The following is a 14,969-nucleotide window of genomic DNA, read 5'->3' as shown; positions in this document are numbered from 1 at the left end:
TGAAGAAGGCCCAGAGTGCAGCTTCCCCGGCCAAATCTGACACGCCGTCGTCGAAAAGACTTCACCCGGCAGATTCCCCCGGCACAACATCGCCAGTCGGCAAAGATATTGTCGACATACTGAAGTCAATCGACCAAAGATTGTCCAGTTTCGATGCAAGGCTGTCCTTGGTGGAGATTCTTCACCGGGAATTTAAATCCTTGCGAGAATCCCTGGAGTTCAGCCAGCAGCAGGTGGAAACGCTCGCTGCTGAAAATGCCACGCTAAGGGAGTCTGTGAAATGTCTCACAGACAATGTTACCCAGCTAAATAGAGAAAATAAAAAAATAAAAGAAACAGTTATTTATCTACAAGCTCGTGGCATGCGTGATAATCTTGTATTTTCTGGTATTCCAGAAGACGCAGAGACTACAGTGAAAAGCTTCATCAAAACCCACCTGAAGCTGCCGGCGGACACGATGAAGAACATCGTCTTTGATAGAGTGCATCGCATTGGCCACATGCGGGCTGCGACCGGGAGACCACGTCCTATTGTGGCCAAATTCGGCCACTTCAAACAAAAGGAACAGGTGAAAAGCCACGAACGACCAGTTCCCCAAAGGAAGATGCAGGGTCCTCTTCCCAATCCGACACGGCTTCATCCAGAAGGGCTCCCGTGCTGTCATCGCTGTGGACCAGCTGTACGTGGACGGACAGCTCCACCGCGACCCCGACATCACTCCGTGGCTGTATTAACTTCACACCAGATAAGAATCCGCTACACCCTTTTCATATCCACTCACACTAACTTGCATTAACATCTGTTTAACTTACCAGTATCAAATCGCATCTTAAGTGTGATATCATAGCAGAATTAACACCGCCACTCTCCATCAACGGTTTGATTGGAATGTTTCCGTTTTTTTTCCTTCTCATTTTTTTTTCTCTCTTTTTCCCCCTCTTGTTTTTATGCTGCTCACCTTTGTCCTTGGTTTCTTTCTTTTTTGTTTTTCTTTCACTGCTTCGATCACCTGCTTCCACATTCATCCACAAACAACATCCTTTATTTCGACATACACACAGCACAATCACGCACAATCATGCGCTCAACGGCAGAACATTTACATCAGTCAGACAGCGCACACAGACGAATAGGATACACACACTTAAGCCAAGCGTACTCATATTAGTAAATATGCACACACATAGTCAGACTCAGGGAGCATCTCGCCACACATTTTTTTCTCTCTCTCCTTCTCTTTATTTACAAACAAGTGATGTATTCTCTCCACCTGTCTAAGCGACACACACAGCGCACACCCCTAGTTATACACAGACATCTATGGACGCACTAAGGTTTGTTACATGGAATATAAATGGAGCTGGCTCCAGAGAAAAGAGTTTAAAAATATTTAACCAACTCAAAAAACTACAGGCAGATGTTGTCCTTTTACAAGAGACCCACAGACCTCTTAGAGGTTTGAATGAACTTGAAACACCTGAGTTTCCTAATGTGTTTTCAGCTTGTTATAATTCTAGACAAAGGGGAGTAGCAATTTTAATACATAAAAATATTAATTTCACAGTACTCGATACAGTTATAGATCCAGAGGGCAGATTCTTAATCATTAAACTATCTATACTTGATAAAAAGCTATGTATTGTAAGTGTATATGGTCCAAATGTTGATGATCCCTCATTCTTTCACGGTTGTTTCAGTGCACTCTCTGAACACTTAGATGGCACACTTGTTCTTGGAGGCGACCTCAACCTTGGACTAAATGAAGAAATGGATAGGCTCAATACAGCAGGAACTCAGCGCAATTGGCAATCCACAAATATAATCAAACAGTATATGAGCGACTTTGGTCTTTGCGATGCATGGCGCTCCCTTCACCCCAACAGTAAGTCTTGTCTGGATTATTTTTTGGTCAGCAGCTCACTGCTGAGCGACATTTCAGACACTAAGATTCACCCTATAGCTGTCAGCAATCATGCTCCTGTATCTTTAACACTAATGCACAAGAATAATACTACGCCAAGTAAAAACTGGAGATTTAATACATCACTGCTTAAAGATGAAGACTTTATTAAATATTTTAAAAAAGAGTAGACTTCATATTTAGACTTCAATGACACTGCCGGAACATCAGCTTCTGTTCTATGGGAAGCAGGGAAAGCTGTGATGAGAGGTAAAATAATTTCTTTCTCATCACATAAAAAGAAAGAAGAAAACAAAAATATTCAGGAATTAGAAAAAATCATCAAATCCCTAGAAGAAGCCTATGCATCCCACCAAGATCAGGAAACACTGAACAAAATATGCAAAACAAAACTAGAATTAAATGAGATAATTGATAAAAAAAAGAAAGAAAGAAAGAAAGAAAATCTTAGTACAAAGACTACGCTTACAAATTATGAACATGGTAATAAATCCGGTCAATTTCTAGCAAACCAGCTAAAAATAAATAAAGAAAAAACAACTATATGTGCTGTTCAAGATTAATCTGGGAACACAGTATATGACCCGAAACAAATAAACAACATTTTCAGGGATTTCTATAAAAGGTTGTATTCACCACAAATAAACCCATCTAAAAAGGAAATTGATCAGTTTTTAGACAACATAACTCTTCCAAAATTATTAGACACTCAAGCAATGGCACTGGATTCACCACTGACACCAGGCGAACTCCAGGAAGCCCTGATAAGTATGCCCAATAATAAGTCTCCAGGTCCAGACGGCTTTCCTGCAGAATTCTACAAAGAATTCTGGACGATTCTAGCACCAGTTTTTTACAGAACGTTGTTGGAAATCAAAGAAAAGGGCAGACTTCCATCAAATATGAATTCTGTAAACATTAATCTCCTGCTAAAACCAGGCAAAGACCCTGTATATCCCTCAAGCTATCGTCCAATATCCCTTATAAATGTAGACCTTAAAATAATCTGCAAAGCTCTCTCAAAGAGATTAGAGAAAATAAACCTTAATTCATCCTGACCAAACTGGTTTCATAAAAGGTAGGCACTCATCAACAAATACACATAGATTACTTAATTTAATAACTACTCATACAGTAAAAACCTACAATATTTTCTTTAGATGCAGAAAAAGCATTTGACAGAGTTAACTGGAAATTTCTATTTGCAACTTTACACAAATTTGGTTTTGGATCCTCTTTCATTAACTGGTTAAAAATATTATATAATTCCCCAACAGCTTGTGTCAGAACAAATGACCAAACATCTTCCAGCTTCTGTCTCTTGAGGGGCACCAGGCAGGGATGCCCACTTTCCCCTTCACTGTTTGCAATTTTTATTGAACCACTAGCAGCAGCAATTAGACAGAATTCAGTAATTAAGGGCATAAAATGCAAGAACGTGGAACATAAAATCAGCCTTTATGCGGATGATGTGTTACTTTTTCTCCAAAACTCACAAACTAATATCTCTGGAGTGACTGAATTGATAAACTCTTTTGCAAGAATATCAGATTACTCAGTTAACTGGCCAAAATCTACAGTCCTTCCAATTAGTTGCTCCTTCTATAATTCTACTTCTACACCACTGCAATCAGGAAATATAAAATATTTAGGTATTAATTTTTCTCCCAAGCTTGCAGATCTGACTAAATTAAACCATATCCCACTTTTAAAGAAAGTAGAAGGTGATCTGGCTAGGTGGAAATGTTTACCCATATCACTCATGGGAAGGGTTGCCGCTATAAAAATGATGGTCTTACCAAAAATAAATTATTTATTCTCAATGATCCCAACTAAACCGTCACAAGATTGGTTCAGATCTCTAGATTCATATATGTCCAAATTCCTTTGGAAAAATAACCCCCCACATATCAGCTTAAAAACACTACAAAAGACCAAGGATAAGGGAGGATTAGAACTACCTAACTTTCAGCACTACTTCTTAGCCAACAGGCTTCAGTTTATCTCAGGATGGCTAAAACATACCCTCTTAGACGAACCTTGGCTAGATGTAGAACAAGCACTTTGCAATAATCTAGAGATTTCAGACCTACCATTTATCAGCTCAAATATCCAATGACATGAATGCTTCAAAAGCGTCAACATCAGCTCTTCTCTGACAGCATGGTGGGAGTTTCTAAAATTGACAGAGTCTTCACTAATCCCATGCAAACGTACACCTATCTGGAACAACCCTGACATATTACAAAACAATAATATGATAAACTTTTCAGATTGGTGTGGTAAAGGAATCAAATATTTAGAACACATATTAGAAGGAACAGAATTTATTTCATTTGACAGCCTAGTTACACAATATGGGATCAACAAGAAAAGATTTTTCGAATATCAACAAATTAAATCCATAGTAAAAAAGAAAATTAAACCGGGTCAAGTTGAACAACAAACACCACCAAGTGTGGTTCAATTTCTTACTCTTAAAACCCCCCAAATTACTTTCCAAAATATACAGAATGCTTTCTAAAACGGATTAATCAATATCACTTCCTATTGCAAAATGGGAAGCGGATTTATCAGTTAACTTAGACCAAAACTTCTGGTCTCAAATATGCTTAAAAACCTTTCATCTAATCAGAAATCCCAGTCTTCAATTAATTCAATACAAAATACTACATAGAGTGCACTATACAGGTCATCGGATGTTCAAGATGGGCTTTACGTCTACCAACAACTGCTCACACTGCCAAACCAATTCACCGGACAATTATATCTACGCTCTTTGGTTCTGTCCACCAGTTCAGAAGTTTTGGCACGAGATATGTGAAGACATATCAAAGTGTCTGAAATGTAACATTCCAACTTCCCCTTTAGTGTGTTTGTTGGCAGCTTAGATAATGTCACTTCAGAAAAGAATATAGCCCATATGGTTTTCACTGCCCTATGCATAGCCAAGAAAACAGTCCTCGTGAACAGGAAAAATAAAAATAATCTTAATTCTAACCAATATAAACTATCTATTAGATTACATTAGTCTTGATACAGCCTCTGCCACCACATCAGATCAATTGCTCTGGGCTCCTTTGATCAGCTCCATCACCTAATGGGGGTGGGGGGTCATAGTTTGGTCCTGCCTTCGCTGTTGTGATTGGTGTGGGGGTAGGGACAGGCTTGGGGCATCGGGGGGTTCCCCAGGAGCATCTTCCTTGGAGGGCTCAACCCGGGGTAGCGGTCACAGCCTATTAAGGGTTCTGTTGGCTCTTAGGCGACGGTTTCCTCGTGGCTGCGTGCAGCGGGGCTAAGGGAGGGTCTGTGCTGACGGACGTGGGTTACTGACCTGGTAGCCTGGCTGCCCCTGGGTGGGTCCGGGACGGGCGTGAGGTTCTGGGGGCGCTCCGTCTCTGGGCTGGGGCCCTGGCTGGGCCTCGGGGGCTTGGGTCCTAGTTGGTGTGTTGCCGGGGTTGTGGGCGGGTGGGTGTTTGGGGGGGGGCCCGGCCCAGGCGCAGGGTGCCGCCAGTGCATCGAGCCACCTGGGGGGCTCTTCAACTGGTGGGGAAGGTTGTTACATCTTGCAGGAGGTCTCCTCTCTTCAGGAACTCTCCTCTCTGCAGGAGGGGGAGATACAGGAGAGGTGGAGGAAGATCTCAGCCTGGGCGTCTATTGTCTTGTGTAGTCTGGAAGATGAGTGGATGACGGGGTGGGTGCAGTTTTCTCTGTGGTGGGGTCGGGTGGGCTGTCCCGGGCTCTGCGGGATCAAGCGGCGCTGCTGTACTGGCCCCCGGTCTGGTCCCCTTTCTCTGGCGGGTTGCGGAGTATGGGGGTGCCCACTGGGGTCAGCGGAGGAACTGGCCCCAGGGAGGGGTCACTTGCCCCTCCCTTCCTTCCCTCCCCATCTCCAGCTGCCTCCCTCTTCCCGCTCCACCACAATCACCCACACATGTAGGGCCTTGGGGTAAGGGTGTGTCACCAGGGTGCAGGGGAGGCATCCCCCCCCTGTCCCCTTCTGGCTGCCTCTGTCTCAATTTTATCCCACAACTTAGACATTCACATTACTCACACTCTCATAACGCATACATATAGGATCTTGGGGGTGGGCACGCTACACGGAATCCAAAAGACCATCAGGGTGTACAACCTGGCGTCATTGCCCACCTCTCAATTTTAAATACATGTAGACATTGAGGGCTATCAGGAGGGGCTATGCACTTACCTGCTGCTCTCTGGCAGGTAGCTCCATGCCCTCCTGGGTTTATATGCACCTTAGAACACACATGCATCAACACTACAAATGAGCGGGCGGAGGGAGGTTTGGAGTCTTCTCTCACCCCCGTTCTCTGCGGCCTGCTGGAGCGGGGGGCTAGGAGGAGGAGTTGGCCGTCCGACTGGGGTCTGGAATGTGGGGCCTCCCTGCTGCTGCGGAGTCGGGGCGGTCTGCTTCTCCCCACCCCAGGGAAAAGGGTAACACCACCCGGGTCTGGGTGCAGTTTCCCCCTCCAGGGTCAAGGGTACCTAGACCCGGGGCTTAGAGTACACTTGGGGAGTGTGATTGTGTGTACAGCGTCTCTTTATGTCTGTCTCCACATTGGGTGAGTGTTGAGTAATTGCATATGAGAGCATGAGGGTGGGAATGGATGTTTGTATCTGTGTGTGCCTGTATGTCTATGTCCATATGTCAGGTCGGGTATCAGACGCCACCTCTCTAGGGACATCTCAGGCCCTCCAAGGTATGGAGGCCTATCTCCCCCCACCACTTCCCCTTCCAGTGGCAGACGCCCTCAGACATCGGTGCATTGGTGGTTCTTTGTGTCCGGGGATGGGCGTCCAGGCACACACCGGCTCACTCCTTGGTGGCTGCTTATTGGGGCCTGGAGCCTGGGGCTCGCTCGGGCCACTTCGGGGGTGGGGTGCCCTCGGCCTCAGTCACTCTGGCACAGCTGGCTGCCGGCGGAGCTCACGGGCACGTCACTGCAACCCCCCCTGGCTTCTGCTCCACGGCTGCTGAGTGACCCCTCATCTGGGACTCTCCTCAGCTCTTTCTGGGATAGTGGAGCGGCTGCCCCTCTGTTGGTCTTCCTTGGTCTCTTGTGTTCTGAGGGCCTCTGGATGTCTGGAGTTTTGATTGCCTCCATACCTGCTTCATGCCCTGGAGGACGGGGCTGTGGCTGTGGCTTACGTGCTGCACAATAATGTTTAATATTTAGTATTTACTGTTATATTCCCATATATCATCGTGATGTTGCTCTCTTTTTCTTCTGCTTGTTTTCTTTTTTCTTTCTCAACAGGTGATCCAGGTGATTGATATATGTATTTTTTGTCTGCTTATTTTGTTGGTTTTTGTTTTTTGCCCTTTATCCCCATCCCTCTTCTCCGCTGTTTTTCTTTCCCTCTTTCTTTCTCCCCTTTCTTTTCCTCAGTCTGTCCCGTATCTAGCAAGTGAAAATAAAAAATAAAATAAACAATAAAAGGTGAATCAAATAGACCATTACGGCAAGGCTGGGATGGTCCATTTGGTAAAGTAAATCCGTTGTGCATCTTTCTTCGCCTTTAGACAATAATTCTGATGGCAAAAGAACCGAACGGCACAGGCAAGAAAAAAAAAAAAAGAGGGGGACAGACTGACTACTGATGCCTTAAAGCTCTATAGCTCTATAAGTCTGCCTATAGCCACTTGTTTCGATTATTTGTTGGCTGTGTCAACAAGATTATTTGTTTCCTTTTTAATGTCTGCTCCTGATGAAACGACTACTGACTTGTTGAACTGAGGCAACAAACACTTTGGCTGTTTGCAATGCCCCTGTATAATACCCTTTTGTATAATCTTTAGTTCCTGTACTTTTGTATAATCTTTAGTTCTTGGTAAAGCCACAAAAGCTATCCCCACATAATTGTGTGAAGGTTCCAGTACACATGTGATGTCTTACAAAGATATGTCTTGGCTCCTACCTCAAAGCACACTGTGCGCTGGCGATCTTACGTGCTTCACAATAATGTTTAATATTTAGTATTTACTGTTATATTCCCATATATCATCATGATGTTGTTTATTCTATTGCTCTCTTTTTCTTTCGCTTGTTTTCTTTTTTCTTTCTCAACAGGTGATCCAGGTGATTGATATATGTATTTTTTGTCTGCTTATTTTGTTGGTTTTTGTTTTTTGCCCTTTATCCCCGTCCCTCTTCTCTGCTGTTTTTCTTTCCCTCTTTCTTTCTCCCCTTTCTTTTCCTCAGTCTGTCCCGTATTTAGCAAGTGAAAATAAAAAATAAAATAAACAATAAAAGGTGAATCAAATAGACCATTACGGCAAGGCTGGGATGGTCCATTTGGTAAAGTAAATCCGTTGTGCATCTTTCTTTGCCTTTAGACAATAATTCTGATGACAAAAGAACCAAACGGGACAGGCAAGAAAAAAAAAAAGAGGGGGACAGACTGACTACTGATGCCTTAAAGCTCTATAGCTCTATAAGTCTGCCTATAGCCAGTTGTTTCAATTATTTGTTGGCTGTGTCAACAAGATTATTTGTTTCCTTTTTAATGTCTGCTCCTGATGAAACGACTACTGACTTGTTGAACTGAGGCAACAAACACTTTGGCTGTTTGCAATGCCCCTGTATAATACCCTTTTGTATAATCTTTAGTTCCTGTACTTTTGTATAATCTTTAGTTCCTGTACTTTTGTATAATCTTTAGTTCCTGTACTTTTGTATAATCTTTAGTTCTTGGTAAAACCACAAAAGCTATCCCCACATAATTGTGTGAAGGTTCCAGTACACATACAATCTCTTACAAAGATATGTCTCAAATGAAAGCAGCCGGAGGCATTTTGTAAAAAAAAAAAAAAAAACTCTGAACCTTTCCTCATCACTGATTGGCTTTTGATCTGACTTTGTCGTCCTGGCAGAGTTCACCTGATGACTTGTTATTTAAAGACTGCACTCCCCTTCACCAGAACATGAGATGACACTTCTGGTAAGAGTTAATCTTTATTTTGTGGCCTTTTTTAATGTTTCAAGAAGAAACGTTTTCTCTTTTAGAAGAAAAGATTTTGTCTATTTTCACTTGTTTTGAATCTTGTTTCTGTTTTCTTTCTTTCTGGTGAAGCTATTTATATATTCTACACATGCCAAGGAAGGTGGCCAGTCTATCCTCTGAACCTCATCAACCGTGCATCTATACAGATAATCATCTGGCACAGTAGTTCATTGAAACTTCAGCAGCATGATCACCATTTTCTTCCTCATCGAAATGGTCAGCATCATCCCCATCACTGCCATCCTCCTCTTCATCTATTCCAAGCTTATTTCCATCTACCGCTCCAACCATGTGTTGGACAGCTGTGGCCATGCTGTGCTGATAACAGGCTGTGACAGTGGCTTCGGGCACCACCTGGCTCGCTGTTTGGACCAAAATGGGTTTGTGGTCTTTGTTGGGTGTTTGTCTCCAGGAGGAGCTGGAGCCCAGAGCCTAGTCAGACAGAGCTCCAGTAATCTGAAAATCCTCAAGTTGGATGTCACAAGGGATGAAGACTTGCAGCAGGCAAAGAAAATGGTGCAGGAGAACCTGCCAGAGAAAGGTAGGAGTTTAGCTCAATGGAAAAAATGTATTAAAGATTAGCCATGGCAAAAAGGAGAAAATTGTATTTTATTGTTTGCTTATTTCCATAGATAAAGAAAAGACAAACTTTTGACTTTTCTTTATCTCTTTATCTTTATCTCTTGACTTGTTTGTATTTAAATATGTAAGGATAAAATCTCAATGATAGTTATAGATTAAAAGGCAAAGGTGAATAATGAAAAGTCTTGAATCCACAGTAAATCCAGTCTTTTAATTTTTTTAGCTTGTGAGGTCAACTTTCCAAAGGCCAGTTCAGTTTCTGTTTTTGCAAGAAATAAAACTTTTACAAATTTGACAAATAGTGTGGGAAAAAAATAACTTTCTGGTCTATTTGGTCTATCCATGACATGTTGCATGTTTTTTATTTCACATTTAAAACTACATTTCTCTAAAGAAAAAAGTAGGGTCAGTGGGATTTTATTGTTTGTCAGGTCTGTGGGCAGTTGTGAACAATGCTGGGATCTCAGACTGGGCCGAGATCGAATGGAGCACTATTGAAGATTTCCAAAACATGGTGGATGTTAACCTGTTTGGATCCATTAGGACATCTATCGCTTTCCTACCTCTGGTTCGTGCCAGCAAAGGTGAGTTCCATGTGTAGCTACATTACTGTCCTCACATTTATACTGTAGTGGCGTTATGGATAATAAAGGCTTGTGTAATGTTTTCAGGTCGGATGGTTTTTGTGTCAAGCATCTTTTCCTTCTTCTACTGCTTGAACATGGGAGCATACAGTGTGTCAAAGAGAGGACTGGAGGCATTTGCTGACTGCTTAAGAGTGGAAATGGCTAGTTTTGGCGTGAAGGTACCGTATGGGTGAAAAGACACACAAAAACATCCCATGACACTGTAAAGCATGAAGTAGAAAATTTAGTAATTCTGTGGTACATAAAATTTTCTGCCTGTAAGGGGAATGGGAACGAAGTCTTTCTATGAATACGGTTCATTGAGTAAGTAAAGTTGAATTTTTTTAATTTTAATTACACTGTACAGAGTTGTTTTTTGCCAGTGCTGTGGGACATCACATTCTAATGAAAAACCATGGTATGTTTTCATTGGATTTTCCAAGACATTCCAATGCTTATTTATTTTGCTTTTAGGAACAGGATTCAGAGAAACATCTGGTTCTCACACTTGTATAACACACAGAACAATTTGGCTGCTTTGATTCTGTTCATAATTCTATTAATTTACACCAGTGGTTCAAATGCAGCCCCAAACCATGACAGAGCCCCCACCCTGTTTTACAGATGGCTGTAGACACTCACTGTTGTATCAAAAAAAAAAAGATTCTGTTCATCTAGACGTAACATTTTCAGTGTGAGAAACATTTTTTCACTTATCCAAGTGACTTCTTCAGTCCCAGCTGACTGCAGGTTTCAGAATCAATTATTTGGGATTTGCTTACCTGGATGATTGAGCATGCATCAAGAAAGTCACTGTTGTACCACTCTCCTGACCTTTTGTAAAAATGATGGCCATTTGAACCAAAAATGTCAAATATGGATTCATCACTCCATCAGAACAGTTGTCAAAGCTTTTTAGTCCAGTTCTTGTGTAATTTTCACACCTCAGCCTTTCAGCCTTTTTGTCCCTCTTTCCATTCAATAAGAATGGCTTCTTGACAGCCAGCCTTCCACTGAGAACGTTTCTGATAAGGTGTTTTTTGTTTTGTTTTTTTTTCCTATTCCTTAAGATGCTTTTCATCTGCTGTAGGATTTTTAAAGGCCTCCCACTTCTCCTTTTGTCCATAAATGTGTTTTTGCAATGGGCAGCTATTAACATAGTGCCTCTAAATGCAATTTAAACCTGGTTCTTTACTAAGTTACCTGTTACGTATAGACCACAGATGACTAAAATAGCAACCAATGCCCCCCCAAAAAACTTTGAAAGACCTTTAGAAAGTCCAGCAAGAAAATTTTGGCTTCTTGGAAACAAAATATAAACAAATGAGGGGTGGCTCAAGACTGTTTGTCTGTTAATGTGTATTTCATTAACAGACATGAAGCTCTAAGTGACCATGTGTTTACCTGTTACATTGTGACCATTTGAACGAGTCCAGGGCAGAAACCTTGAACATTGTGCAAGCTTTGCCATTTTTCAAAACCACATTGTTTCTCTTGAAACCTAAATCTTTACTTAAAAATGTAAAAATAGCTCTGTGTCCTTAATTTTGAGATTATTGTGATCAAACATGACATCATAGTATATATCATAGAAAATTGATTAGAGTATATCTAAAGTTTGCCTAATCCATTTCTTCTTTTTGGTCTAACCCAACAAAAATAGAAGTGAGAAAACAAGTTATGGGTTTACAGGAATCCATGAGTTGGAGTAATTGATACTGATGTGAACACCCATCAAGATTTAATAATACCTGATAGAAGACTCTTTCCTCCTAGTCGAGTCTTTATGCTAAGCTAGCTCGAGTTTCATCAGGAATGCAAATAATCTTTCATAAATGTCATGGATTTGTTGTTTAAATTAAAACACACACAGAAACACAGATACACACAAAAACACTGTAAATGGACTAACTGAACATAAACTCCCTTTCAGGTCAGCATCATTCAGCCAGGTAATTTTGGCCAAGCCACTAACATCCTGAAGAGGAAAACTGCTTTGGACATCTGGAACAAACTGGATGATGAGAAAAAACGAATCTTTGGCAGAGAGTACATTGATCTGGCCAATGACTACTTCACGTCAACATGTAGGGTGGGATTCAAGGACGCCGATCCGGTCATCGCAGCAATGCTGCACGCGGTCACATCTGCTCGGCCGAAACACAGATACCTGCTGGTCTCCACCATGGAGATGTTTTTCTTCAGCATCTTCCCATTTCTGCCAACCCTCCTGGCTGATGCTGTGTTTTCTCTCAGCTCAATGTACACATGCAGAAAAGAAATGCTTTATGCTAAGCGAGACCCACAAAATAGCTATCTGTAATACTAAGCTCTTCCTATTGTCTTTAAAAATGTTAAGGACTTAATACACAACATTTATGGCTTTATAATTAATAATACTACTAATAACAATAATAAAAGGTATGAAACAAATATAGCCTCATGAAACAGACTGATCTTGAGACATTTGAAACCCAGTATTCAGCTTAATGCCAGACTACAGATTTAGTGATCACAGGTAGATTTATTCCTAACTTTGAAAGTATTTCCAATTTACTTCCTGTCATTTCAAAATGTATTGCTGCTTTTGTGTGTGTTTGTGTGTGTGTGTGTGTGTGGGGGGGGGGGGGGGGTAAATGTTAATTAGCAGGATTAGGAGTACGAGTTGTAGCTTGATTTCTGGAGTCTTGCCTGGCTGTTTACCTTCAGGATTTTCTTTTTTTTAGTTTTTTGGACAGTAATTTTAGCATATTAAAGTAAACCATGCAAAACATAACCATCATAATATGAATATTTTCCTAGTCCGCTTATTTACACAGAATGAACCTGCAATCGAATTGTAGGTTAAAAAAGAGGGACATTCCACATGCTATAACATATTTTGAACTTTGCCACATGGTTGGTATGAGCCTTTACTTAAGTTTACTGACTTTTTTTTTGGGGGGGGGGGGGTTGTTAGTGAATTATCAGAAAGAGGTCCTCCAAGGTAACGGTGCAAAATTATGTTCCTCTGGATCATAGATATTAAACTGATATTCATGCTGTTATAGCAAAAAATTGTGCCACAAAGTTTTTATTTTTTCTGCTTTGAAAATTTCATGTGGATTAAGTAATTACAAGAGCCTGAAAATGCTGGGGGTAAAAAATATATAGCCCCAAATCACATCAAGTTTCCTCAAGATGCATTTATTTATAAGGTAAAGACTCTACAATAATAAATATTCATATAACACACAAATGTTTATAATAGTGCAAGGTAAAGAGTTCAGTTTGAGCAACACTGCTGCACAACATGTTTTAATGAATCCAAGCCTAATTGGTGGTTTCTCTACATATGAATGTAGAGAAACTGAAAGAAGTAGAACAGATTTTTGATGCCAGAAGCTTTCTGTTTTCCAATGCCTGTAGTCTGTGTTCTTTAGACCAATATTTTTTTTGTTTTCATTGGTTCCTGTCTCTCGGTTCCCTCTTTTCCTCATCTTTCTATCTGATCTTCAGTGTAGGTGTGGCAACTTTTTCCTGCTTAGATGAGTGGCAGTGATTATTTGGTTAGCAGTATTATAACACCAGGGCTACATCAAAGGCCCAAATCTTGTCAATGCAGATATGCCAATACTTTGAAAGATCTTGTAGCCACACATTTTAAAAGCCTTCTCACACTTTTTGTATTTATTATTCCTCACATTTTAATGTCCCTTCTTGGATTAAAGGTGTAGAGAAGAGAAAATGTGGACAGCTATGAAGCAGATGAAGAGTGTACAGATGACATACCTGTGGAGAGAGGGTAGTGGAGTTTTTGGCCAGGTGGTTGGACACAATCTTGGAGAGGGAGAATGTCTGAGAAAAGGAGATGAAGTGTACTGGTACTGATTTGCAGCAAGTGTAATATGCAGAACTGTAGTAACTACAGAGGGATAAAGTTGATGCATCATACCATGAAGGTATGGGAAAGAGTTAATGAAGCTAGTTTGGAGACAAAGTTAAAGAAGCAAGATTGTGACGGTTTGGACATGCAGAGGAGAGATAGTGGATATATTGGACAAAGGATATTGAAGATGGCACTGCCAGGCAGGAGGAAGAGACAAAGATCACAGAGTAGATTCCTGGATACAGGACATGCAGAGAGCCGGTGTGACAGAAGAGGATGCTAGGTTTAGGACTTCTTTTATGCCTGAGAACGATACCAACCTCTAATTAATTAATGGCTATTAAGTAAACATAATTAGGCTTTTCACACATAACGTTTCAGTAGAAAAAGTCAAAAGGTTACAGTGGTTATATTAAGAAAAACTTAACATAAAATTCCCCCCATTCTTTACTTATCCCAGCTGACTCAGCAATACAACAATGGCTGTATAAGTATACCATTCTCAATTGTTTCATCCACATTACTCGTTGAATGAACTACACAGCTACCTTCTGATTAGTAGGCAAAATGGAGCATCCAAGATTTGGGTTTATCCATTTAATGGTTGTTTTCATTGGTACCAACTGAAATATTTCTGTATAAGCACACATTTTCTCAAGTTGAAAAAAGTAATCCCAGTATGCCACTTAGCTCAGATTGTTATCATATGGTGTTAACAGGGCATGAGTTCAATGCCCATACTACACAGCAAAATCTCCAGTGTTAAATTAACACTAGAGAGTGTCTATATGGGTCCACACCTCTGAGTGTTAAATACAACACTGTTGAGTGTTAAATTAACACTTTTGACAGTGTTATATGTTTAAAAGTAACCTAGTCAGTTTTGAAGATTAACAATGGCTAACACTGAGCAGTGCTGATTTTCTAACACTGGAATATTTCTAA

At 41.0% G+C, this 14,969-nt stretch overlaps 1 protein-coding gene across 1 annotated transcript; it reads left to right on the top strand.

Moving 5' to 3' along the window:
• The first annotated feature begins 9,033 nt into the window (after positions 1-9,033).
• Positions 9,034-12,669, top strand: LOC146361423 (D-beta-hydroxybutyrate dehydrogenase, mitochondrial-like). Its single transcript, XM_084922280.1, has 4 exons — positions 9,034-9,489; positions 9,962-10,114; positions 10,202-10,335; positions 12,090-12,669. Exons 1-4 carry the CDS (start codon positions 9,135-9,137, stop codon positions 12,477-12,479), a joined length of 1,032 nt encoding a protein of 343 aa, XP_084778406.1. The 5' UTR covers positions 9,034-9,134; the 3' UTR covers positions 12,480-12,669.
• The last annotated feature ends 2,300 nt before the right edge of the window (positions 12,670-14,969 follow it).

The sequence above is a fragment of the Perissodus microlepis genome, chromosome 23, assembly GCF_051167445.1.
Source record: "Perissodus microlepis isolate ML-2025 ecotype Zambia chromosome 23, ASM5116744v1, whole genome shotgun sequence".
In the NCBI taxonomy this organism is placed as follows: domain Eukaryota; kingdom Metazoa; phylum Chordata; class Actinopteri; order Cichliformes; family Cichlidae; genus Perissodus; species Perissodus microlepis.
This window is presented reverse-complemented; position numbering and strand designations above follow the sequence as displayed.

Coding starts and splice junctions, on each gene's coding strand:
- LOC146361423 (XM_084922280.1), top strand. CDS start 9,135: ATGATCACCATTTTCTTCCTCATCGAAATGGTCAGCATCATCCCCATC. Junction 10,115..10,201: donor TCTGGTTCGTGCCAGCAAAG/GTGAGTTCCATG, acceptor TAATGTTTTCAG/GTCGGATGGTTTTTGTGTCA. Junction 10,336..12,089: donor TGGCTAGTTTTGGCGTGAAG/GTACCGTATGGG, acceptor ACTCCCTTTCAG/GTCAGCATCATTCAGCCAGG.